This window comes from Hyaena hyaena, unplaced genomic scaffold (genome assembly GCF_003009895.1).
Source record: "Hyaena hyaena isolate Hyena2069 unplaced genomic scaffold, ASM300989v1 scaffold_180, whole genome shotgun sequence".
NCBI lineage: Eukaryota > Metazoa > Chordata > Mammalia > Carnivora > Hyaenidae > Hyaena > Hyaena hyaena.
This window is the reverse complement of record NW_024080811.1, coordinates 205,644-233,595: the sequence shown is the minus strand read 5'-3', so window position 1 is coordinate 233,595 and position 27,952 is coordinate 205,644. Positions and strand designations below refer to the sequence as shown.

The window sequence follows — 27,952 nt, the reverse complement described above, 5'->3', positions numbered from 1 at the left end:
TACAAACAGAGCTATTAAAATAGATAGGAGTAAACATTTTCAGACATGTAGAAATAGAAATAAAAGTTATCCATTTCTAGTGTTTTACAGTGGTCAACCATGAATAATCTAGACGTTTTAAAAGCAAACCTCGTTTTCACTTTGGCACTCCTATGAAAGCCGATGGCGACAAATCTCACATCTGCGTTGTCAACAGGAGAGCGAATTACTGTGTTTTCTCTATAATAATCATTCTTTCCCAACTGGGTCAGATCCTGGGAGACTGAATATTCCTGAACTCAATGTCTGTAAAGCAAGGTCTCTGGCATCTTTTACGCCTGTAAAGAAAATAAGGAACAGGCTTTGTCCCAAATGAAGACGTTTACACGAAAAATAAAAACCCACCCTATAAATGACTATTAGTTGTGTTTCTTTAAGCTCTGGACCCAAAACTCAAAATGATGCAAAGAAATTTTGACCCAGAGAATTCTGCTGGAGTAGACCCTCTCCCACACCCTCCCCTCACTTCCTCCTTCCTCTTTCCTTCTCTCCCTCTCTCCCTCTCCTTCGCCCTGTTCCCCGTCCCCAACAATTATAAACAGTGGTTAGGAGAAAGGCAATCAGAGACCTTGAGAGGGTGGTGTAGAGTGCTCAGCACACAGCCACAGGTGCTGCACACACGCGTGGCCCCGGAAACCTTCACCCTATCCAGCGGCAGACTTGGCTGGGAGTCAGCGCTCTTCCGAACAGCAGGGAACTTGAGACCACTCCCCGAGGACCCAGGGCGCCCCTAGAGACTGGGGCTTGGAACCCGGTACAGAGTGGACAGAAGTAGAGACGGCGCGAGCTGCGGGTGGCGGCAGCAGCGTCCAGGATCCCCGGCCCTCCGGTCCTCTGGGCTGCGGGACGCAGTGACTCTAGGAGAAGCGCGAGCGTCCCCCCGCCCCTCCTGCATCCACGCGGGGCGCGCCGGGTTGCGGGGGGGGGAAGGGGCGGGCCCGAGCCCCCCTCCCACGCGGGCCTTGCGGGGCTGTGAGTCAAGGCCGGAGCGCGGCCGCTCTCCCCGGCAGACGGGACCCAGGCGCGGGCGGCGGCGCGCAGGACGCGGAGCGGAGACGCGCTCCCGCCGCCCCAGCTGCGCCGCGCTCCGGGCACAAGTTTGCCCCGCGCGGGCCAAGTTGCGAGCGGGGAGCCGCTCCGGGCTCCGGGGAGAGCGTCCCTGCTTCCCGCTCGGGCTGGTCGGGCCATGGCCGGGCCGGGAGCATCGCCCCACGTCTGGGGGTGGCTGCTGCTCGGCGGCTGCCTTCTCGCCGGAGCCCAGGTAAGGGCTGGGGCCCCGCGGCACCTGCTTCCCGCAGCCTCCGGACTTGGCGTTAGGGGGACGGAGACCGAGGCGCGCGCGGGCTCATGCTAACACATCCAGGCACTCACACGCGCGCGCACACGCACACACACACACACACACACACACACACACACCACACACCCCCAACAGGATTTGTCAGGCATTTAGTGGAGCTACAAAGAATTGCTTTAGGTGAGTGTCCTGGGGTGGGTACTATTCAGACCAGCGTCTCGGCATCTCCAAAATGAAGCGATGTTTACAACGGATTGTGGATCAGGAAGCGCGGCTGGGAGGTGAATGAACTTTTCTTGCCCTTACACTCCTTGGTTTTCGTTTAATTAATCCAAATTATTTTTGTCTGCTGACAATTTACCATCACTTTTGAGAACTTAAACTTCTAGGATGGATAGTAACTACTGACTCAAAGGATACTGGCTTTCCCTGACAGGGAATCACGTACCATCAATTCGAAGAGACTAGGTAGAAAACAAATACAGTGTTAAATAAGGCTCAGTTTGTTAATGTTAAGGATAAGTGATAGTTGTCATTTCGTATTGCTAATACTGTTTAGAGATTTTTCTGGGTGATCTTTGAGAATGGAACCTCTAAAATGTGCAAATTATAATTCAACCTCACATTTTTTTGAGTCAACTAAAATGTAGGGTTTACGCTCAGCTTTTCAGATGAACCGTAAGGAGATGCGTGTAGTGGTGGGTGTAATGCAGTAGAAGAGCCCTGTGAATTTAAGCTGTATCCACGTTATTTATTTCTAGCTTCTTTTCAGCAGGGGGCGCACCTTGACCGTCAAATGGAGCCCCAGGTGTTTTAGTGGGTTTTTTTTTTTTTTTTTGGTGTGAGTTTTTTTTTGTTTTACATTCTTTAACCATGAAAAAATCAAAGCATTGATGTATGTACTGATACTGTCCCAACTTACTACTATGTTTTTGGCTTTCAGATGGCCAGTTTCAATGTCAATTATCCTAACAGCACGTGACTTTTTTTTTTTTTTAACCTCATAACCACATAAAGTAAAGGGAATAGCGTCCTGCTAAATACTGGGCTTTACCTAGCATGACCAGGATGTTTAATGCAAACTAGTTATGTTAAAAAGTCAATCAGACAATGTGTGTGTTATACCCTGACTAATACTGTTAGCAATTGTAGGGTATTCTCAAACCTGAAAAATTTCACAAAGGTAATAGAAGGAATATGAGCAAATGGAAAAAAAAAAAAAAAAGACACCCTAAGCTTTGATGACAGTTATGGAACTCTGGTGATCTCTGCTGTACTTCCTGAATATCTATAAAATATGAATAATATGCTTAAAAAAACATTGCTGCTTTGTATAAGCAACAGATGAACTCTAACCATTTGTTTTATTCAGTGTTCTAGATTCCTTTTTTCTAAAGGAGTGGGGAGATATTGATTAGCACAACCAAAAAAAATATCACAATGGGATTGTGGGCAGAATTTTTCCTTTCCTTTTTAGCTTTCAATAAAACAATCAGGATATTTAGGTGCTTTTTCTATAATTTTAAACTATTTATATCTTGGGCCATATAATTCCTTGTGTGGGAACTGTCTTGTACATTGTGGGGTATCTAGCAGCACCCCTATTCTCTCCACTAGATACTGGTAGCAGCCCCCGACCCTGCTTAGTTGTGACAACCAAAAATATCTCTAGGTGTTGCCAAATGTCCCTTAGGAGGCAAAATCAGTCCTGGTTAAGACACATTGCTTTAAATTGACTTCAATTTATGTTTATAAATTACAAATTGTATGAGATGACAGTTTGTGATAACGTATTACGTTTTTTCCCCTTTAAACAAAATCTGAAAGTTAAACAAAATCAGAAAGTGAAAATAAAGTGATTTACATGGGCACGCTGACACCTTCTCTGATAATTCAGTTTCTTCATCTTCATTCTGAGCTAATATGTATATTATTGGATTTAGAAAGTATATGGATAGAACAATGAAGGGAATGCATCAAAGGAGAATAGCTTGTGTAGAATATATGTTTAATATTCAATAAGCATCGGATCACATCACAAAATAGATATTATAGACTAGTATCTGTCAGTTGTTTTTAAAGATCTCTGTGGTTTTGTGTTGGTGAGGTTTGCTGCCTTTGCCTCAATGCTCAGTTCAAAACCCATGCCTTCAGGGGTCAGGTGTCATTGCTGTGCCCAGTAATGCCTTTCCTAAAGGCAGGTTATCACGCGACAATGGGGAGCACTGTGTAAATATGTGTAGTATTTTGTTTGCTGTGTCAGTGGGTCCTTCTGGACAGACTCTGAGATGGAATTACTGTTACAATTAGATTTATGTGTGTGTGTGTGTGTGTGTGTGTGTGTGTGGCGGGGGTGGGGTGGGGTGGGGGGGAGACATGCCTCTGAAAGAGAAAGGAGTGAGAAAGTAGGATTGGACAGGGAGAGCTTCAGACCAGGGTGCAAATCTGCCAGAGTCTCGGCCAACCTCCTGCAACCCTCAGGGGTAAAGGTCGCCCACCAGGGGAGTCTCAGGCGGTGATAAAGTGGCCAGGTCCTGGTACTCCCATTGTTGCTTACTTACCAGCTCAGGGTTGTGTGTGTAGCTGTCCACTTGGCTCCAGACCTGAGGCAGACGTGTGAAAGCACTGCAGCTGGAGACTGTCAGGCAGCCATACTCCTCACGGACAAATGGTTGATTCTTTCTTGAACGACCATCTCGGTGTCTGCTTTCTTACACAATTATCAAAGGACAACATTGGTTTTGCTGGGCTCGAGAGTGGCCTGACTCCATGTGATTCAGTCACCTTCTCTAGGCTGCCCGGCTGCAGACCAGTGTGGCTCTGATAGTGTATGGGCAGGGGAGTGAATACAAATCCGTCACCACAACTGGAGAAAATACCCAGAAGATGATGACTTGAATGGAAGTATATACATTCTATAGAGTACTAGGTTTCAGCAGATACCAGTGGGCAGGTTTTACTTTTCACTAATCATTCAGGGACATTCTGGTGTGGGGGAAGGAGCAGTAGCCTGGGAACCTGAAAGCCACGTTCAAATTCCTCCTCTGAGAACATGCAACGTCTTTGGGCATGAAACTTGATCTCTCTACTCTTACTTGGTTCACTGAGAGGGATAAGCTATACTGACCTTCCAATGTGAAGATTCAGAGTCTACTGGGGAATCAGAAATCTCTTAATCAGGGGGGAGGGGATTTTAATCAGTGATAATATTTATTTATTTTTAAATTTTTAAAATGTTTTTTATTTATTTCTAGGAGAGAGAGAGAGAGAGACAGTGTGAGCAGGGGAGGGTCAGAGAGAGAGGGAGTCACAGACTCTGAAACAGGCTCCAGGCTCTGAGCTGGCAGTCAGCACAGAACCCGACGCGGTGCTCGAACCCACGAACTGCGAGATCATGACCTAAGCGAAAGTCGGACGCTCAACTGACTAAGCCACTCAGGCGCCCCAGTCAGTGATAATATTTATTTACCTACCAAGTACCAAATACCGTGTTAAAGATCCAGTGATTGGCTGGTTCTCCTTCTGTCCTGTTGACAGCCAGCCCGGTTTCATTGTCATCTAGTCATAGGGGAAGCCCTGTAGCCCTGCGGTGGTGGACTTCTCTGTGGCTGCACTAACTGTGGGTAGAATTTTCAGCCCTGGCAGCCTAGAAGCTACAAGATGGAATGGAGTTAGATATGGCCTTTTCCTGCCAACGCACAGAGGGGTTTCATGTCTTTAGCCCTTCCTCAATTCTTTGTGAATAAAAATAAAATTTTTATTTTTATTTTATTTTCCTGCCTTGAACTTCATTTGGTTTTGTCATGTACTAGAATCCATGTTCTTTCTTTCATCTGTGGTTTTTGCCTTCTCCTTGAGTTACTCTTTAAATCTTTTAACAGCAATGTGACTTCAGGCAGCCTTTTTGAGTCTTCATTTCTTCCGTTCTAAAGTGATGAGCAATATGGTGTTTATCTCATGGGATGTGAAAATATTGAATAGAAAAGTATGGAAGCAGAGGATCCTGGGTGGCTCAGTCAGTTAATTAATGAACTCTTGATTTCTGCTAAGGTCAGGATCTCACAGTGTGAGACTGAGCCCCATGCCTCAGAGCCTCCTTGGGATTCTCTTTCTCCCTCTGTCTTTCTGCCACTCACTTGCACATGCTGGCACATGCTCGCTTGCTCTCTCTCTGTCTGTCTCAAAAAAATAAACATTTTTTTAAAAAAGAAAAAGCCTTAAGGTGTCTAATAATAAGAATGCCAGATCTTTTCTATAAGTAGATTGGTAAAAGGCTTTTTATTGGATGCTTATTAGATTGATATTCTTTTTTTCCTTCTTTTTGTTTATTTATTTATTTTTGAAGGGGAGAGAGAGAGAGAGAAAGAGAGAGAGAGAGAACAAGAGCAATAGCTGGAGAGAGGCAGAGAGAGAATTCCAAGCAGGCTCCACCCTGTCAGTGAGGAGCCAGACATGGGGCTCAATCTCACGAATTGCAAGATCATGACTTGAGCTAAAATCAAGTTGAATGCTTAACTGACTGCACCATCCAGGTGCCCAAGCTTGAGATTATTTCTAAACATGATTGGGAGCCACTGAGGCTTTTAAATATGTGTGTGTGTGCGCGTGTATGTGACTTTTTCAAGGTTATTCTCTGCCTCCAACACTGTTTATTCTATTCTTTATGGTTTCTCCTTCAGAATCCAATTCTCACAGCAATTGGACATTTTATTCATCGTATTTATTAATTTATTAACAAATTATCTTCTGAGTACTTATTAATCTGAGTACTTGATTAATATCTGTCTTCCCCTGTGAAGAAATCATTCTGGAGACAGAGCAACTAATCAGAAGAAAGTTACAGCCATTCTAATAACACTGGTGTGTCTTTGTAGAATTGGAGACGCAAGAAGGCGGAGGGACTCAAGAGATAGTTAGAAGGTACGTTCAGGTGAAGGAAGAGTGGATTGGGACAGACGTGATGGAGTGAAATTTTTAGATAAGCTGAATGTGAGATGCCTGAGCTATTTAGTAGATGGTTGGACATTGGATTATAAAGGTCAAGAAATGCTCTGAATTTAGCATCAGCACTTTATAGGGGGTGCCTGAAACCACACTTGTGAATGATATTCTCAATGAAAGTATAACTTAAAAGAGGGTATGCAGGTAGGCTTTTTGTGAGATTACCCCTCAATTGTAAACTCACAGGCGCCAAGGCTAATAAACAATTTGGAACACCTGTGACAATTAGCATGGTGCTTTTGGGTAGCGTACTTGTTTGAATAAGATCATTTGTATTTCTTTCATTTTAAGGAAACTCGTCCTCTTTGATCCCACTTGGAACTGAAGTCTCTAAGCACTTCAGTTTTAATTTTAAAAATTAATCACTCTATTCTAAGGGATAGAAGTAACTGCCCTGGGTACAAATGATGTCATGGAACCCGCATGTTTCTACTCATGGGGATGGAGAGAAAAGCGCTGTTGGTCCCTAAGAGAGTTCAATGTTTCTAGAGCTGTCTTGTCCTAATCAGTGATAAACAAGCAGGCTCAATGTTGAGCCTGACAGTTATTCCATTGGATGATGGGATTTTATAGAGGCTCAAAGAAAGCAACTCATAGCTTTCTGGAGGGGGACAAAAGTATATAAAATGGTTAAGATTATGGACTTAGGTATCAGAACTGAATTTGGAATCTATGTTTCCTACTCTCTAGCTATTACTTAACATCTCAAAAACTCAGTTTCTTCATTTGAAAAATGGGGATGACCTAATGCCAAATTCATTGAGTTGGTGTGTGGCTTACACACTAGGAAAACCTCAGGAGAAGCATTTAATGTAGTACCTGCTGCGGAGTTTGCTCATTCTCACTGCCATCATTGTCGTCGTCATCATCATCATCATCATCATTTTGACTGTATTTTCTAATTAACTACTGCTGGTATAGAGAAACTATTATTTTTAGCTTTTGATTTATACCTACCAAGTTTATTCTGGAGCAGTGGCAATTTTCCTCAGTAACTATATCTGTTACTTCTTTTTATCTTTTGTCTTATTGCATTAGTTAGAACCACCAATGTAATACTGAATGGTAGTATTTATTATAGGCATCCTATCTTGTTTATTATTATTACTTCAATGGGACTTCTTCTAAAGATTTATCAAGTACGATATTTGTTCATGTTCATCAGTGCTAATTTTATTGAGTTGTTAAATGTAAGGCTCATGCAGAAAGTTCTGAATGACATCGTTCATGATTTTTGTTTTAAAGTCATAAATGATATGCTATTTCTTTAAAAAATATGTCACCTTGGCTGTTTTGATGTTCTGCCACAGGTAGTGGGCTACATGAGGGCAAGAACTGATTCTTAGTAACTTTCCACAGTATATGGTACCTAGTAGACACTCATTGAATATTGGTAAGTGTATGATCATAGGTAGAAGAGGTATTACATATTGCTGCTTGAGTTAGCAAATAAGTTAAATACTCTTGTCAATAATAAGATACATATTGGGGCCCCTGTGTGGCTCAGTTGGATAAGTGTTCAACTCTCATCTTTGGCTCAGGTTATGATCTTATGGTTCATGGGTTCGAACCCTGCATTGGGGCGGGATTGCATGGGATTCTCTCTCTTTCTCTCCTTCTCTCTCTGCCCCTCCCATGCTGGTACACTCTCTCTTTCTCAAAATAAATAAATAAACTTTAAAACAAAATAAAAAGATAAGATACATATTGATAACATATTTAAAAACCTAGCAAACAAACAAAAGTGTTGCTCAATTCTCTTTGGCCAAATATTCATGTGACTCGACTGGAAGGGACTTCTATGTGACATTAAGGTAAACTTCTGCCTTTCCTTTACATCAAATTGTAAACTGGTTGCAATTTCTTAAATAAGAATAATTTATACTACTTGTCACTTTCCTTATATAATCAGGCTAGTTCTGTTTTCTATGAGAAAAAGTTATTTTTTTAAAATATACTTTCTGAGAGCAAAGATTATGTTTAACAACGCATTTAAACCAATTTTGTGGGCATGAGGTATGTCTAAGCTTGCATATTCTTCTGCCCACACTACAGGAGAACCTACCTTCAGAAAGGCACTCATACATATAATGAGCCCGAGGTGGAACTTCTTCTCTGAACATATATATTTTGGGATCTTATTTCCTAGATGAATAAAATCGGTAAGACATGACATTTGGAAGCTGTTGGGTAGTCATGTAAGCGGAGCATAAGCACAATTTTCATGTTGATGAATTGAAGTTAGAGATATCTAAAAGCTAGAAGAAACCATAGGTAGACACAGTCTTCCCTGCAGTCTTAAAAATGCCTTTTAAAATCAATCCACAACATGCAATATACTACTGTTTCTCAGCAGATCGGTCATATATTAGTAATGGCATTTTGTTTGTGGGTCTATCACATTTTTTACCGCTCATGCTAATTGTGTAGCAAGTGCCCAAGAGCCACACTGTAGCTCTGACCTACCCGAGGGCCCGATCCATGGCTTGGGTTTCTTTTATATCTATCTTCTGCCACAGTGTCTGTAAATGGGTCCTGTCCATGGAAGGTCTTGGAAAATACTTGCAGAAGAAATATACTCAACAATCCTCGCTGCAAAACCAGCACAATGAGTAGTGTCGAATGAATAGACAACTGGCTGACGTCTTTTCTGTGAACATAAGGAGGTACCCTCCTAGTAAAATTCTTTTTCCATAGGTCTTCTCATTTAAATTTAGCAAAATTACAGTGGACTACTAGGTATTACTTTTATGGGGGAGGCTCTCAAAGTGGTTAAGACATAGCCTTGTTCTCCGAGGAGCTTCCACTCTACAGGAGGAGACAGAAGGCCAAGAAGAGGAGCTCTGTGCCTTGTGTCTCCCAGCCTGCACCAGCTGTACCTTCTTCTCTCTCGTGTATCTATTCTTTACTTCAGTGTTTGTGTGGTGTAGATGGAAGGTCCTCAACTAGAGATGGGAAAGGCCTGCCTGATCTCTGTCAAAGGTTCTCATGTTTAGCACTTTTTTTTTCTTTTTTGTTTCATTAAGTTTAAGGTGGCCAAATATATGCAGACGGTGATAAGTTGGTGGGAAACCTGGCTTGCTCAGTTGGTGGAGCGAGTGACTCTTGATCTTGGGGTTGTGAGTTTGAGCCCCATGTTGAGTATAGAGATTACTTAAAAAATAAAATCTTTAAAAAACGTATAGACTTGGTAATACTAGTTAATATTTATGCAGTGTTCACCATATAAAGTCCCTTAACTAGGTGCTCTATATGGATTACTTTCTTTAATCCTCGCAACAAACTTAAGAGGAAGGCAAGCAGCATTTTTTGTTTTGTTTTGTTTTATTTATTCTTAAGAGAGAGAGAGAGAGAGAGAGACAGAGTATGAGCTGGTGAGGGGCAGAGCGAAAGAGGAACGTAGAAAACGAAGCAGGATCCAGGCTCTGAGTTGTCAGCACAGAGCCTGATGTGGGGCTTGAACTCACAAGCTGTGAGATCATGACCTGAACCGAAGTTGGACCCTTAACTGACTGAGCCACCAGGTGCCCCTTGAAAAAAAATTATTTTTAACATTTATTCATTTTTTGAGAGACAGAGTATGAGTGGGGGAGGGGCAGAGAAAGAGGGAGACACAGAATCCGAAGCAGGCCCCAGGCTCTGAGCTGTCAGCACAGAGCCCAATGTGGGGCTCAAACTCATGGACTACAAGATCATGACCTGAGCTGAAGTTGGACGCTTAACTGACTGAGGTACCCAGGTGCCTCAAGAAGCATTTTTTAAAAGTGTTTATTTTTGAGAAAGTACAAGTGGGAGAGGGACAGAAAGAGGGGGACAGAGGATCCAAAACAGGATCTAAGCTGACAGCAGCAAGCCCATTGTGAGGCTTGAACTCACAAACCACAAGATCATGGCCTGAGCCACAGTTGGACGCTCAACAGACTGAACCACCCAGGCACCCTGGCAAGGAGCATTATTATTGCCTTTCCAACATCCATTTCATTCCTCACTAACTTTGTGGGAGAGTTTGTGCTTTGATTATACAGATACAGGGGTGCCTGGGTGGCTCAGTCAGTTGCGCGGCCGACTTCGGCTCAGGTCATGATCTCACAGTTCGTGGGTTCGAGCCCCGTGTTGGGCTCAGTGCTGAGCTAGCTCAGAGCCTGGAGCCTGTTTCAGATTCTGTGTCTCCCTCCCTCTCTGACCCTCCCCTGCTCATGCTGTCTCTCTGTCTCAGAAATAAATAAAATGTTAAAAAAATTTAATTATACAGATACAAGAAAACAAAGAATACCTTACCCACTGAATAACATTGTTCTATTTAAGTTTCATCTATGCTAGGTGACCAAGTTCTAGAGATCTGCAGGACAATGTAGTGCTTATAGTCAGCAAGATGGTATTGTGCACTTCAAAATTTAAGAGGGTAGAACTCATGGTAACTCTTCTTATCACAAAAAACAAAAAACAAACAAGAATCACAAGGACCCTTGGGAAGATGTTGGCTACATCTATTACCCTGATTTTGGTGATGGTATGATAAATATTTGCGTATGTCCAAACCCATTGAATTGTACCCTTTAAGTACATGTAGTTCTTTGTATTTCAATAAAGCTGTTTAAAAAAAAAATACCTTACCCAACAAACAAAAACCTCCAAACAGGGAAAAATGAGTGAAGGTTGTCAAAAGAACAGACTGCCAGCTTTAAAACAAGTAAGTCATGGGGTGCCTGGGTGGCTCAGTCAGTTGAGTGTCCAGCTCTGGATCTTGGCTCAGGTCTTGATCATAGGGTTGAGATCTCAGGGTTCTTCACTGGATTTTTTATTTTTTGGGGTGTTGAGTTTGATAAATTCTTTATAGATTTTGGATATTAACCCTTTATCCAATATGTCATTAGCAAAGATCTTCTCCCATTCCATTTTACATTTGTTGTTTTCTTTATTTTGCAGAAGATTTTTATCTTGATGAGGTCCCAGTAGTTCATTGTTGCTTTTGTTTCCCTTGCCTCCAGAGACATGTTGAGTAAGAAGTTGCTGTGGCCAAGGTCAAGGAGGTGTTTGCCTGCTTTCTCCTCTAGGATTTTGATGGCTTCCTTCCTTATGTTTAAGTCTTTCATCTATTTTCAGTTTATTTTTGTGTATGGTGTAAGAAAGTGGCCCAGGTTCATTCTTCTGCATGTCACTGTCAAATTTTCCCAACACCATTTGCTGAATAGACTGTCTTTATTCCATTGGATATTCTTTCACACTTTGTCAAAGATTAGTTGGCCATACGTTTGTGGGTCCATTTCTGGGTTTTCTTTTCTGTTCCACTGATCTGTGTGTCTGTTTTTGTGCCAGTACCATACTGTCTTTATGATTACAGCTTTGTAATACAGCTTGACATCTGGGATTGTGATGCCTCTAGCTTTGGTTTTCTTTTTCAGGATTGCTTTGGCTATTCGATATCTTTTCTGGTTCCGTAAAAATTTTAGGATTGTTTGTTCTAGCTCTGTAAAGAATGCTAGTGTTATTTTGATGGGAATTGCATTGAAAATGTATTTTGCTTTGGGTACTATCAACATTTTAACAATATTTGTTCTTCCACTCCATGAGCATGGAATGTTTTTTCATTTTTATGTGTCTTTTTCAATTTCTTTTACAAGCTTTCTAAGCTTTCAGTGTATAGATTTTTCACCTCTTTGATTAGGTTTATCCCTAGGTATTTTGTAGTTTTTGGTTCAGTTTTAAATGGGATTGATTCCTTGATTTTACTTTCTGCTGCTTCATTTTTGATGTATAGAAATGCAACTGATTTCTGCGCATTCATTTTATATCCTGCAACGTTGCTGAATTCCTGGATCAGTTCTAGCAGGTTTTTTTGGTGGAGGCTTTCAGGTTTTCCACATAGAGTATCATGTTGTCTGTGAAGAGTAAATGTTTGACTTCCTCCTTGCTGATTTGGATGATTTTTATTCCTTTGTGTTTTCTGAGGCTAGGACTTCCAAAACTATGTTGAATAACAGTGGTGAGAGTGGATATTCCTGTCATGTTCCATAGGGGGAATCCTCTCAGTTTTTCCCCATTGAGGATATTAGCAGTGGGTCTTTCATATATGGCTTTTAAAATGTTGAGGTATGATCCTTCAATCCCTGCTTTCTTGAGGGTTTTTATTTAGAAAGGATGCTGTATTTTGTCAAAGGCTTTCTCTGCATCTGTTTAGAGGATCATGTGACTCTTATTCTTCCTTTTATTAATGTGATGCATTACATTGGTTGATTTGCCAATACCAAACCAGCCTGCATCCCAGGAATAAATCCCACTTGATAGTGGTGAATATAATTCAATTATATATAAAATATAATTCTTTTAATGTATTGTTGGATCCACTTGGTTGGTATTTTATTGAGAATTTTTGAATCCATGTTCATCTGGGAAATTGGTCAGTTCTTCTTTTAAGTGGGGCCTTTGTCTGGTTTTGGAATCGAGGTAATGCTGGCCTCATAGAATGAGTTTGAACGTTTTCCTTCCATTTCTGGTTTTTTGTTTTTTTTTTTGGAACAGCTTCAAAAGAATAGGTGTTAACTCTTCTTTAAATATTTGGTAGAATTCCCTTGGGAAGACATCCAGCCCTGGATTCTTGTTTTTTGGGAGATTTTTGATCACTAATTCAATTTCTTTACTGGTTATGAATCTGTTCCAATTTTCTATTTCTTCCTGTTTCAGTTTTGGTAGCTTACATGTTTCTAGGAATTTTTCCATTTCTTCTAGATTGCCCAGTTTATGGGCATATAGTTGCCCAAAATATTCTTTTATTCTTGTTTGTATTTCTGCAGTGTTGGTTGTGATCTCTCCTCTTTCTCGATTTTATTTATTTGGGTCCTTTCCATCTTCTTTTTGATTAATCTGGCTAGGGGTTTACAATTTTGTTAATTCTTTCAAAGAACCAACTCCTGGTTTCATTGATCTATTCTACTGTTTGTTTTGTTTTGTTTTTATTTTGATATCATTGATTTCTTCTCTAATCTTTATTATTTCCTGTCTTCTGCTTAGTGCTTTATTTGCTATTTTTTTTCCAGCTCTTTAAGGCGTAAGGTTAGGTTGTGTATCCGAGACCTTTCTTCTTTAGGAAGGCCTGGTTTGCTATATACTCCCTCTTATGACCGCCTTTGCTGCATCCCGGAGGTTTTAGGGTGTGGTGTTATCATTTTCACTAGCTTCCGTGTTACTTTTTAATTTCCTCTCTAACTTCTTGGTTAACCCACTCATTCTTTAGTAGGATGTTCTTTATTCTTTCTCTTTTTAAAATTTTTTTAAAATTTATTTCTGAGAGAGAGAGAGATAGAGAAAGACAGCGTGAACAGGGGAGGGTCAGAGAGAGAGGAAGACACAGAATCTGAAGCAGGCTCCAGGCTCTGAGCTGTCAGCACAGAGCCCGACATGGGGCTCAAACCCACGAACCGTGAGACATGACCTGAGCTGAAGTTGGACACTCAACCGACTGAGCCACCCTGGCATTCCTCTTTAATCTCCAAGTAATCGTGGTCTTTCTAATTTTTTTTCTTGTGGTTGATTTCAAGTTTCGTGAAGTTGTGTTCTGAAAATATGCATGGTATGATCTCAGTCTTTTTGTACTTGTTGAGGGTTGATTTGTGTCTATTCTGGAGAATGTTCTATATGCACTCAAGAAGAATATGTTCTGCTGCTTTAGGATGAAATATTCTTACTATATCTCTTAAGTCCATCTGGCCCAGTGTGTCATTCCAAGCCATTGTTTCCTTGTTGATCTGCTTAGATGATCTGTCCATTGCTATATGTAGGATGTTGAAGTCCCCTACTATTATGGTATTATTGTCCATGAATTTCTTTATATTTGTGATTATTTGATTTATATATTTAGAAGTTCCACTTTGTGGGTATAAATGTTTATAATTGTTAGATCTTGATGGATGGACCCCTTAATTATGATATAATTCCCTTCTTCATCTCTTGTTACAGTCTTTATTTTAATTACTAGTTTGTCTGATGTAAGTTTGGCTACTCCAGCTTTCTTTTGGTGACCCTTAGCATGATAGATGGTTCTCCATCCCTTTAATTACAATCTGAAGGTGCCTTTAGGTCTAAAATGGGTCTCTTGTAAACAGCATATAGATGGATCTTGTTTTCTTATCTATGATAAGATACACTGTGACTTTTGATTGGAGTGTTTAGTCCATTGACATTTAAAGTGAGTACTGAAAGCTATAAATTTATTGCCATTTTGTTTTCTGTAGAGTTGGTGTTTCTAGCGATGTTCTAGTCTTTGTTTGTTTTTGGTCTTTTTTGTTTTGTATCGCCTTTTCTCCCCTCAGAGAGCCCCCCTTTAAAATTTCTTGCAGGGCTGGTATAATGGTCATGAGCTTATTTAGTTTCTGTTTGGGAAACTCATTATCTCTCCTTCTATTTTGAATGACAGCCTTGCTTGATAAAGAATTCTTGGCTACATATTTTTCTGATTCATCACATTGAATATATCCTGCCATTCCTTTCTGGCCTGCCTCGTTGCTGTGGATAGGTCTGCTGAGAACCTGATCTGTCTTCCCTTATAGGTTAAGACTTTTTTTTCCCTTGCTGCTTTCATAATTCTTTTATTGTCTGTGTATTTTGTAAATTTGACTGTGATATGCCTTGTTGATGGTCAGTTTTTGCTGAATCTAGTGGGAGTTCTCTGTGCTTTCTGGATTTTGTTGTCTGTTTCTTTCAATTAGGAGTTTTCCACTATGATTTGCTCACATAAACTTTCTACCTCCTTTTCTCTCTCTTTATCTTCTAGGACTCCTATGATTCAGATATTATGCCTTTTTTTTTTTTAAATATTTTTATTTATTTCTAGGAGAGAGAGAGAGACAGCGTGAGCAGGGGAGGGTCAGAGAGAGAGGGAGTCACAGACTGAAACAGGCTCCAGGCTCTGAGCTGGCAGTCAGCACAGAGCCCGACGCGGGGCTCGAACCCACGAACCCTGAGATCATGACCTAAGCGAAAGTCGGATGCTTAACTGACTAAGCCACCCAGGCGCCCCAGACATTATGCCTTTTTAATAAGTCACTGAGTTCTCTAATTCTTGTATCATGCTCTTTTGCATTAGTTTCCCCTCTTATTTTTCCTGCTTCCTTATTCTCCATAAATTTGTCTTCTATATCACTGATCCACTGCTCTGCTTTGTCTTTGATGCCGTGGCATCCGTTTGAAATTGCATCTCGGTTATGGCATTTTTAATTTAGTCCTGACTAGATTTGACTTCTTTTATCTCTGCAGAAAGGGAGTCTATGCTTTTTTTTCCACTCCAGCTAGTATTCTTATTATCATGGTTCTAAATTCTTGTTCAAACATCTTGCTTATATCTGTGTTGATTAAGCCTTTGGCTACCATTTCTTCCTGTTCTTTCTTTTGGGGTGAATTCCTTTGTTTTGTCATTTTGGAGAAGAAAAAGAATTAATAAAATAAAAAATTAAAATTAAAAAATTAATAACAACACACAAAAAAAGTCAAATAAAGGAAGCAAGATCCTTGATGTGTTTTGGTCTGCTTGTTAAAAGGAACTTGATAGAATAGAGAAAAAAGGGAAAGAAAAGAAAAAAATAAGAAAAAGGTTAAAAGTTAAAAAAAAAGTATAAGGTAGAATAGAATAAAATGAAATGAAGACTGTGATATAGAATAAAAAAATTACAAAAAATAAAAACCATAGTAAAAAGAATTTTAAAAATTATTATTATTTTTTGTTTGTTTTAATATTTTTTTATTTATTTCTAGGAGAGAGAGAGAGACAGCATGAGCAGGGCAGGGTCAGAGAGAGAGGGAGACACAGACTCTGAAATAGGCTCCAGGCTCTGAGCTGGCAGTCAGCACAGAGCCCGACGCGGGGCTCGAACCCACCAACCGCGAGATCATGACCTAAGCGAAAGTCGGATGCTCAACCGACTAAGCCACCCAGGCGCCCCAAGAATTTTAAAAATTATTATTTTTTTTAATGTTTATTTATTTTGAGAGAGAAAGAGGCAGAGTGCAAGTTGGGGTGGGGCAGATAGAGTGGGAGACATAGAATCCGAAGCAGGCTCTATGCTCTACACTGTCTGCACAGAGCCCAATGTGGGGCTTGAAGTCATGAACCAGAAATCATGTCCTGACATGATTGGACACTCAACCAACTGAGCCACCCAGGTGCCCCCCAAAAATTATTTTTAAAAAAGGAAATTAACAATACAATTTTTTTTCTTTCTGTATCCAAGGAAAAGAAAAGAGAGGAGAAAAAAACCCAAACAAATAGATGGACCAGCAAACAGAATGGAACCTGAATGAAGTTACATCCGGTTCCCCTAGAACTCAAGTTATGAATCACCTTATAGTCCGGATACTAAGCAGGCGGAGAGGCTTGTGATGTCCCTCTAGGGCATGTGCTGGGAGGGCTCAGTTGGGCGGGGTTTGATGTAACGGCTCTGTTCTCCAGTAGGTGGCGCTGCTTAGCCTACCTGGGTGGATTGGTGAGTTGCATGTGCCTGTCACGTGGGAGCGGTGAAAATGGCTTCCCCCAGCTTCCTAGTCTCTGGCACAGGAACTCTGTGCTCTCACTGACCTGCAGTCAAATACCCCTCCTTTTTTAAAGCTTCCGTCTACTCCCTGCTTCTACACCGTCTGTATCCAAGCCGTCAGCCTGCCAGGTGGCACCTCTCTCCCAAATTTTATCTCAGATGGGGCTGTGTTTCAAAACCCGTCACTTCAGAGAACCCTGCTGCTTGGACTGGCTCCGACCCTCTGAGCAATGGCTGGGTGCTGGCTTGCCCCACAGACAGTTTCTGCGGACATGTGACTCACAGCAGGTGCCAGATTTCACCCACTTTGTTCCAATACCAGCAGACATGGCTGTTCTGGGTCTACTGGGGCCTTTGCCTGTGGGGAGGCCATATGGCTTCTACCAAATGCCCTCCAAGCAGCGGAACCACTTCTTCCTGTGTGGCCCTCAGACCTTGCTCCCTGTTCCTGGGGATTTGCCCTTCCTCCCCACCAGAGCACCACCAGGTATTGAGCTCCTGAATTTCTGACTCTGTGCTCCCCTGTTTATAGAGTCCTAATGGTATTGAAACCCTGTCCTTTCTCCCTGTCAGTGGCTTTGGGGAACAGATTTCCTGCTCAGTCCCTTGTGAGTATTTCCACTCTTTCTCTTTCTCTTTCCACTCTTTTGGGGGGAGTGCTTTTCCCACACTCTTCCCCCTTTCACTGTCTTCTCTCCACAAAAACAGCTCCCTACCCTCTGTGGCTTCTCTCTCTCCCCAGTCCACCTGTACACACTGCGTACCTGCCAAGTTCTGTGGCTCAGGTTATGCAGATTATTGTGTTAATCCTCAGATCAGTTTCCTAGATGTGCAGAAATGGTTTGGTGCTGATCTAGTTGCATTTCAGGGGTGAGAGAAGCTGAGAACTTCCATGCTACTCTGCCTTCTTGGGCCCTCTGTCCGTCTCTCCGTTTATCTGTCCAAATGTTTGTGTCCCAAACTATACTGATCTCACACAGTCTTGTCAAAAATAGCTCTCTCCCACTCTCCCTGCTTCCCTCTACCCCACTGGGTTAAGTTTTACTTTACCTGCAGTAAGACCATGTGGATTCTCACTTCTTCCTGATTTAGAAACCCTTTATTACTCCCGGATCTACTGACTAAATTCCTCATTACATGTTACCTTTTCCTTCTCCTCCTCCTCTTCCTCATTACTCATTCAACTAAGAACAGTCATACCTCACCTCCTCTCTTTCATCCATAAAGCTAGCTATTATGTGATAGGTGGTCACATCCTTATATCAGAAATCAGGGAAACCAAAGTTGCAACATTCATCCCCCCCCCCTTTTTTTTTGAGGGGTCATTTACAAGCTCTCATAGTAATTTTCCTTTATTCTCTTAATATACACAGATGATTGTTGTAGCTAATGAGTGCATAGTTTCTACTATGTGAAACTTACCTTATAGTTTGTGGGCCTTATTATTGATAGTGATTTTACCTCATTGCTTTTGCTCAAGAGTAGCTTTCTCATTCTCGCTGGATATCAACCATGTTACTTTCCCCAGCTGCTACTCCCTCCCCGGAATCCACAGCGAGGCTGCATGACAGATGTGTTGCCTCGGGTGGTGACACTATAGATGCAAATGGATGGAATGTTGGCCAATGCAGTTTGGCCTGCAGCCTGATTTTCTGTGTCTCAAATTCTTGTTGCCAACTGCTTGAAGGAAACAATCATCTTCTTGATGATTTGTTATATCCCCCAAATAGGGCAACACTGTTTTTTTGGGTCAGGGTAGCTTTTTTATTTTGTATTATATGTATTTTTAGGTTGTACAATGTGATTCTTTTAAAGATGTACAACATGATTTCATATATGTATACCTTGTGAAATGATTATGACACATCCATCATCTCTCTCTCTTCTCTTTCTTTCTCTCTTTCTTTTCTTTTCTTTTCTTTTCTTTCTTTCTTTCTTTCTTTCTTTCTTTCTTTCTTTCTTTCTCTCTCTCTCTCTCTCTCTCTCTCTCTCTCTCTCTCTTTCTTTCTTTCTTTGTCTTTCCTGCGTTCGTTCTCTCTCTCTCTCTCTCTCTCTTTCTTTCGTGAAACACTTAAGATATATAGACTTACCTTGGAGATATTGTGGGTTTGGTTCCAAACCACTGCAGTAAAGTGATATTGCAATACAGTGAGTCAAATGAATTATTGGGTTTCCCAGTGAATATAAAAGTTATATTTACACTATTTTGTAGTCTATGAAAAGTGTAATAGCATTATGTCTGAAAAAAAAACAATGTACATATCTTAATTAAAAATACTTTACTACTAAAAAAATGCTGACCATCATCTGAGTTTTCAGTGAGTCATAATCACTGATCACGGATCACCATAACTAAATATAATAATAAATGAAAGAGTTTGAAATATTGTAAAAATTACCAAAATGTAACAGACATGAAGTGAGCAAATGCTGTTGGAAAAATGGTGCCAGAAGGCTCACTTGATGCAGGGTCACCACAAACGTTTAATTTGTAAAAAAAAAAAAAAAAAAAAAAGTATCTGTCTGAGAAGTGCAATAAAGTGAAGTATGCCTGTGTTGATTTCAAATATATGATTTCAATGTGTTTCCCCATAATTGCAGAGACCTCATTCAAAGCAAATGTTCGGCTTTTCTATGTTCGTAGAAAACTTCTCAAATTCTTAGTGTGGAATGGTTTTGAAAGCCATTTTAGATGTGCTAGCTAGTTAGGTTTTTAAATAACTAAAAATCTTGAGCCACCTTTGCTGAGATTTGAAAATGGAGCTTTTGACTTGAGGATGGAACGTTGCACAAACCTGCCTGATCCTATGTGCCTAGTTCTTACCTTCGCTAACTTTGTGTTTGTGTTTTGATGGTAACTTTTTGTAAAATAAGTAAATTATTTTTGAGGAAGAGACACCCAGTTCCTTCATTTAATTGTCAAGGGAGTTATTTTAAGTTAGTTGATGAGTAATAATTGACCATTAGTCTCTTGGGAGATCTGGTAATGGGTGGGAATTTAAAAATTCTCCGTACTAATTGGTTTCCTTTGAGAATCTAGGGCATCTTTCATATTTATAGAGACCTATAAGTTATGGGAGCTACCTAATGCATGGTTTCTTTTGCACTCACATTCTTTGCCAGATAGTCTAAATATATTTGAACTTAATTTAGCTCAAATTAATAGATTATGTTGTGTTTAATTTAAAATTTAATTGGTCTTTCTCTGTCATGGTTATAATCATTAATAAACTAAATACAATTCACTAAAAAATCTTTATTATACAAATTAAAAAGCTATTTTGAGAACACTGGAGATTCATATGCAGTGTAACAAATAATACAAGGATACTCTGTATCTTTCACTCAGTTTCTCCCAGTGGTGACATCTTTCATAACTTTTATATAGTATAATAACCCAAGCAGGTATTTGATATTTGTGGAATCTGCCTCCTTAATTTAGATGTCACTGGTTTTATATGTATTCATTTGGGTATGTGTGTGTTGGGTGGGAGGAAATGTTATACAGTTTTATCACACGTAATTACGCAGATACAGGAGACTTACCACTGTAGTTAAAATACAGAACAGTTTCAACACAGGAACGAATCCCTCTTGCTACCCTTCTTTAGGCACAACCTCTACCTTCTCCTCCCTTGCCCCCCCCCCAATACCTAACAACCGCTGATCCGTTCTTTATCTCTATAATCAGTAGATGGCTTAAAAAATTAACTTTGCTTCTAAGTAGTAATTCGGCTCTACAAATATCTAATAAGTTTGTGTGGCTTAAAATGAAAGAGAAAGGATGAATGAGCAGGTGTGAAAAACGACAGTTCTATGTGATCACACTCCTGGTTCTGCCATCTTAACTGATTCTGAGCCACATCACAGAGAGATACATTATATTCTTTTTTAATGTTTATTTCTTTATTTTGAATAAGTGGGGGAGGGGCAGAGAGAGAGAGAGAGAGAGAGAGAGAATCCCAAGCAGGCTCCTTGCTGTCAGTGCAGAGCCCCGTGTGGCACTCTATCCCATGAACTGTGAGATCGTGACCTGAGCCAAGATCAAGTCAGACACTCAACTGACGGAGCACCCAGGTGTCCCTGGATACATTATATTCTTAAACTGTTTTTGGTTTGCTTCCTGCAGGAACAGAGTCATGGGACGTCTTATGGTTGCCTAAAATGCAAGATGGACTAGACTATAGATTTAGTTCTGAGTTAGAGGTCAGTTTGTGAAAGGATTAAAAGTCTTGAAGGGCTCCTGGGTGGCTCAGTTGATAAAGCCTCTGACACTTCTTGGCTCAGGTCATGATCTCATGGTGTGAGATCCAGCTCCGCGTTGGACTTTGTGCTGACAGTGTGGAGACGGCTTGAGAGTCTCTCTCTTTTTCTCTCTCTCTCTGCCCCTCCCCTGCTTATGCTCACTCTCACATTCTGTCTCTCTAAATAAATAAACAAACAAAAATCTTAAGAAGTATGGACCCTTGTGCTGTGCTCTGTGTGTGTGGGGGGGGGTGTTTATGCTGTGTATTTTATCCATATAACCTGTTTTACTTTGAATTAAAAAAGGACAAATGGGGAAACACTTTCATAGTTGGTGTTTTAATTAAAGGTGGATGGTTCAGTAATAATTTCCCTAAAGCTATCATTTTATTATAACAGATTCCTTTTCTCTGTTTGAACCCAATATTACAGACAATAAATTCTAAATAATTAAGAAACATGTTTCATTCTCCAACTCACTTCACAATATAAAACCTTTGCCTACTCTCAAAGGAAACACACTCTTGAGAGTGAAATCAGTGTTTAAGAAAGTAAAATAAAATATTAATAATTCTATATGAACTCTTTTGAGGCCTGTGTGAAAACATGGAGGAGAAAGTTAATATAACTGATTTATTTTTTGGCCCATCAATACTACACTATATGACAGATCCTGAATTCCAAACAAATTTTTTTATTATAGACCAGGTCACCTTTCTTTTGGACTATGGAAAGGAGAATGTCTAAAACAATTCATTCGCTTTAAACATTCTTTTAGTCCTTTCCGAATTAGAGTCAAATTTGGTTTATGAATATTACGGTAGCTTCCTAAGAAGGCATTAAATACATTAAGGAAACTTCATTTTATAAAGGAGATATTTTTGCAAAATTATAAATTTGTCATATTTTAACATGTCTTCTTTACCTTTGTTTTTTACAACCACCTTGTGGCAAATCTTCATTTACCAGAATGAGGCAATATTTTAAAATATTATATTGTGTTTTTTCAAGTTAGCTTGATTCTTTTTTAAAATATTAGTTTATTGAGATAATTGTAGATTCATATGCAGTTATAAGAAATAATACAGAGGGAACCCTGTACCCTCTACTCAATTTCTCCCAGTGGTAACATCTTACAAAACGATAGTAGAACATCACAGCCAGCATATTGACATTGATCCAGTCAACATACAGATGTATTCCATCTCGAAAAGAATCCCCTTTGTTGCCATTCTGTGGCCTCTCTCACATCTCCTTCTCCTAGCTCCTGTGCAAGCACTAATCCTTTCTCCATTTCGGTAATTTACTTTGTGTCCTCTCTCTCTCTTTCCTTTGTCAACTTGTTAGAAGTTTGTCAATTTTATCATCTTTTCAAAGACTTAGCTCTTTGTTTCATTGACATTAATGAGACATGACAATGTCTCTACTGTGTGTTTTTTAATTTTATTGATTTCTGTTTTTATCTTTCTTGTCTTTCTACTTGTTGTGTTGCTAACTTGCCCTTCTTTTTCCAGGTTCTTGAGGGGGAGCATTGTGTTATTGATGTGAGACTTTTCTTCTTTTGCAGTGTAGATATTTTGTGCTGTAAATTTCTCTCAGTGTTGCTTTAGCTATGCCTTATGCATTTGGATATTTTGTATTTTCATTTGGTTCCATGTATTGTTTTGATTTTCCCCAAGCCTTCCTTTTTTGACCCATGGATTATTTAGAAGTGTGTTGTTTAGTTTCCAAGCATTTGGAGATTTTCCTGTTACTTTCTGTTTTTGATTTCTTGTTTGATCCCATTGTGGCCTGAGTACATAGTCTGTATTATTTCAGCTCTTCTAAACTTGTTGAGATTTGTTTAATGGCTGGGGATGTGGTCTGCCTTGATATATATTCTGTGAACACTTGGAAAGAATGTGTATTCTGCCTTGTCAGTGAAGTGTTCTATAAATGTCTACTAGATCCTCTTGGTTGATAAGGTTGTTGAGTTCTTTTATCTCGTTGTTGCTTTACTCTAGTTCTATCAATAGAGAAGGGAGTATTGAAGTCTTCAATGATAATTGTGGATTTGTTTATTTCCTCTTTCAGTTCTATCAATTTTTGCTTCACATATTTTTTTTTTTTTTTTTTTGATGCATGCACTGTTAAGATAGCTGTGTTTTCTTTGTGCAATAACACTTTTGTCCTCATACAATGTCCCTCTGGGTCTCTGGTAAGTTTGTTTGCTCTGAAGTCTACTTTATCTGGTACTAAAACAGTTGGGGAAATGAGGGTGTCACTAGAAGTTCAAGTTCCCAGCCAGCTGCTGTTGGCACCCAAGGTGGGGAGCTCCTTGTTACTGATGGGTGGGGATGTGAGTGGATGCCCCACGTGGTCTCCACTGATACCACAATGGGGTGGCCTCATTGCAGGCTGACTTACTTGCACTCGCTACTCCGTCTTTCCTCAAAGCACCCCAGAGGGGGGATGGAGGGATACCTTGTTACTGCCAGCAAGGGGTGAAAGTCCAGGCTCCCCAGTGACACCAGAGGAGCAAGGGGGCTTGTTACAGAGTAGTGTGGGTGAAATGTCCTGGCTGTCGACTTTGCTCTGAGACTACTATGGAGAGAGTGTTGGGTCACCTCCTGCCAAGCGTGGAAGGCTAGGTGCTCCACTTGGCCTCTGAGGTGTCAGTTGGGATAGAACTGCAGGTTCTTTCCTGTGGTGTTTGGCTTAGGTTGGGCTGTTTATTATTGTGAAGAGTTTTCTGTCTAGTCAACTCCCCCTTTCCTTCTTTGCTACAGAGAGCATGGTTTTCTGGAGGCTTTTTTTTGGGGGGGGAGGAGGGTTTGTCAGTGTCACCAGCTTCTCACCTCCAAGTCCCAAATACATGAGGCAAAATGAAAACCTTGAGAATTCGCCACTGTGTTGTGCTTTGGGATCTTAGGTCCCTAGCTTGTCTGCTTTCTGCTCTTCACATTTCAGAATTATCTTATGTTCATTTTATATATAATGTCCAGGGGTTTTAATTATACTCACTGAAAGAAATAGGGAAAAGTATATCTACTCCAATATGCCAGAAGTGGAAGTTCCAGAATGCTTCTTTTCAAAAACATCTGATTTATGGATTCATGTTTACTTAAAGATGGAATAAATGTGAATATGGAAATTTTGAAGATTTGCATATTCTAACTTCAACCAATCAGTGTCTGTAACAACTTTAAATACTTTCAGTAAAATACAACGTTTTGTTTTAAATTGTAAATGATCACTTGCCCAGGAAAAATTACTAGCATCTTGTTTTTACTAAATGTGCCATTTTGTTTTGGATCCAATTATTGCTTTTGGAGTAATAGACATTGAACATGAAAACTTCTCTTCTGTTTTAAGTACGCTATGTTTTCACAGTTTCTCTATGGTGAAGAACACTTGTATCGGTAACTAAGGAGGAAGAGAAAGCATTATAAAAGATGTTAAACATTTCCTTATCCTCAGTTGGAATGTCTAAAGGGCAATTTAAAATATCATGAATTAGCACATTCAAATCAAATTTACTCCTGGTAAAATTGGCCACATGTGTAGAGCAAAACATCTGTAGAAGCTATAGTTTGTATGATGCTTATGTTCCTGAAAAGATTATCCCAATAAAAAGGCTAAATCTACACAAAAGAAACAAAAAATGTATTTGCTCAAGTAAAAATGTATAAGGGGTAATTTGCAATGTTCATGTTTGATAACTGAAGTCAAATTTCTCTGAATCAAATTTGTAGTCCTGAATGTTGGTCACAGCTTACCCAGTGTTTTCTAGGATTGAAGTAAAAGAAAATAATGATTGAATTGGAAAAAACCAAACAACCCAGCCAGAAAATAAAGCAAACCAAAATGTGAATGGTGTCTGGCTGTTTCTGGGGAATGAATGGGAAGAAGTTAATTTTCCTACCAGGCTCACTTAGATGACTCATTGGCTTCCATTTCATTCTCCCTTTTGGATAAGTGAGATTTTTATGGCTCATTTTTAGTGTAGCTACTTTTAACTCAAGATCTCCATTGTGTTTGCTTGATAACTAAATTATGGTGTGTATTCTAATCCAAAAAATTAATTTTTGTTTATTCTCTCATTTCATAAAATATCATTAAAATAAATGTGAGAATTGAATTATGAATATTATCCAGAAATCTCCGAAACTATATACCAGACTATCCACTGAGCAACTCTTTGTATTGTAAATATGTTAGGAAATAATAAACTTATAGTTTTCAGAAATAAGACTTTGTTTTGATGCTGACACTAATTCTTATGATATTTTTCTGTAGCCTCCATTTCAAGTTAACCTTCCAATCTATCATTGTACATGTTATTTAAAATCATAATTATCAGTAATATCTAAGTATTTTTATGCCTAATAATGCAAACATCTTTCTATTTCTAATGTTCAGTCCATGATGTCATATTGCAAAACATAAAACAGTTTGTTTTCCTTATTTCCTCAAGGACTGATTCTAGAGAACAGGTATTTACAACCAAAAATTAAGGATTTGGTGTTTGCAAACGATTGTATTATTGGGAATTTGTCACTTATGTAAATTGATAGGTTTTTCATCTCATTTGACTTCAGATGAATGGATAAAGGAGATGTGGTATATATATCTATATCTATATCTATATCTCTCTCTATATATACACAACAGAACACTACTTGGAGATCAAAAAGAATGAAATCTTGCCATTGGCAATGATGTGAATGGAATTAGAGTATTATGCTAAGCGAACTAAGTCAGACAAAGACAAACATCATATGATTTTACTTATATGTGGAATTTGAGAAACAAAACAGATGAACATGGGGAAGGGAAGGAAAAATAAGATAAAAACAGAGAGGGAGGCAAACCATACAAGACTCTTAAAGACAGAGAACAAACTGAGAGTTGCTGGATGGGAGGTAGGTGGGGAGATGGGCTAAATGGGCGACGGGCATTAAGGAGGCCACTTGTTGGGATGAGCACTGGGTGTCATATGTGAGTGATGAATCACTTCCGGGTTCTACTCAGGAAGCCAATACTACACTGCATGTTAATTAAATTTAATTAATTAAACACTGCATGTTAACTTGAATTTAAATAAATAAATAAATAAAAAGAATCTCTAAGGCGCTACAAGAAAACAGAAATGCAAAGTTCTGGACCCTATTATTGTTAATAAATCTACAAACCCCACAATACTCAGTATTTTCTTTCTGGAAAATAGATGACCACCTGCAGAAAATTGTGGTAAAGATATATTTATCAATTTTTTGATGCCTCCCTTTAAAAGGTACAGATTAATTCCTCTCCCCCTGAATGAGACTTGGTGGCTTGCTCATGGAATATGATGGGAATGACCATGAGTGTCATCTGAGAGTAGATCATAAAAGGCACGGTGGCTTTCTCCTTGCTCTCTCTCTGGATTCACTCATCTGTTGGGAGTCAATTGTCATGTTGTAAAGACATTTAAGCACCCATAGAGAATTGTAGGGTGAAAAACTAATGCTTCCTCTCGTCAGCCATTGTGGAATGTAAGCCCTCAGCTTATAGCTGTGTGAGTAGACCACCTTGGAAGTGGATCCTCTAGTCCCAATCAAGTCTAGGTGACCACATCTGTAGCTGAAGTCTTGGCTGAAACGTCATAAGAGACTGAGTCCAGAACCACCTAGCTAAGCTTTGCCCAAGCTGTGAGATAGTTAATGTTTGTTGTAAGCCACAGAGTTTTGGGTCAATTTGTTATATGGCTAGAGATGACAAACACAGATTTTTTTGTTCCTATATTCTGTTCTTTTGGAATCATTCTTGGTACCAAATGAATTGGATCATGTTAGATGGAGCATGACTTTGTTGTTGAGTTTTCTGGAAATCAGTTGTTGTTTAAAGAGGATGTGTGTGGCTGCCAAGCTGACAGATTTTCATGGCTTTTTAATGTGCAGCTTAGCTGTATTAAACTGCATTTCCCAGAATCCCCATTCCCTTTATGTTTCTGGTTAGGGTGACACACAAGACATATTTTCATGAGTGCTGGAGAGCAAAAGTGAGGCAGCAGCCATTTTGTTTTTTACACTCAGATGGTCAAGGCTGGTACTTTTGTGTCTCACATACATTGTTGCTTCTCTATTGGCTCATCTCATTGCGGAGGGATAGCAGCCAATCCTGCAGCAGCTTCATCTTTTCCTGGGTCCTTCTTTGACCTCTCTGATTCCTGGGCTAAGTGTGTTTAGGTCCATGATAAAGAATGCCGGCTTCTGTGGGACACCTGTAACATGAAGGCTGGAGGCCCTGAGAATTCACATGCATTCCAGTGTGTCTGCATGGTTTCTAGCTCATGCTCATGGTTCCAGGATGTTCCCACTCTCCATCTCTTTACACTCATCTTCTCTTTTTGTTTGCCTGGCCTGGCCTGCAGATTTCTAGCTCCAGCATCAGACCAAAAAACAAAAAACAAAACAACAACAACAACAACAACAACAACAAAAACCAAACCAAACCAAACAAAAAAATCCCCCCCACCATAAAACAAACAAAACAAAAAAGCCTTCTGGAGACGGGTTAGCCACCTCCCACAGCTGTTTAGTCAAATCCTTGTAGCAAGTACTTATTCTATCTCTATTTCTCTGTCATCTATCCTAATCTCTTATAGTTCTGCTTCTCTTATTGAAGCTTGACTAATAGAATGATCTTCACCATTATCTTGTATCTTCAAGTATGGTGGTTCTCAAACCCATTAAAGTTAGTGCAAGAACAACAAAGGTTACTGGTAAATATGAGGATTACCAGTCCATCACCTCCAGAACATGTAGGTGTTCAGTTCTCAGTTCTCACTAAGTCTGATATGCAGCATAAAGATCTACAGTTTATATAC

At 39.8% G+C, this 27,952-nt stretch overlaps 1 protein-coding gene across 1 annotated transcript in view; it reads left to right on the top strand.

Annotated features, from left to right (window-relative positions):
- Positions 1–1,225: 1,225 nt before the first annotated feature.
- PTH2R (parathyroid hormone 2 receptor) overlaps positions 1,226–27,952 on the top strand; it is an 85,288-nt gene continuing 58,561 nt past the window's right edge. Inside the window, exon 1 of the mRNA XM_039240661.1 lies at positions 1,226–1,300. Coding sequence (XP_039096592.1) covers positions 1,226–1,300 — 75 coding nt within the window. The remainder of the gene's footprint in view (positions 1,301–27,952) is intronic.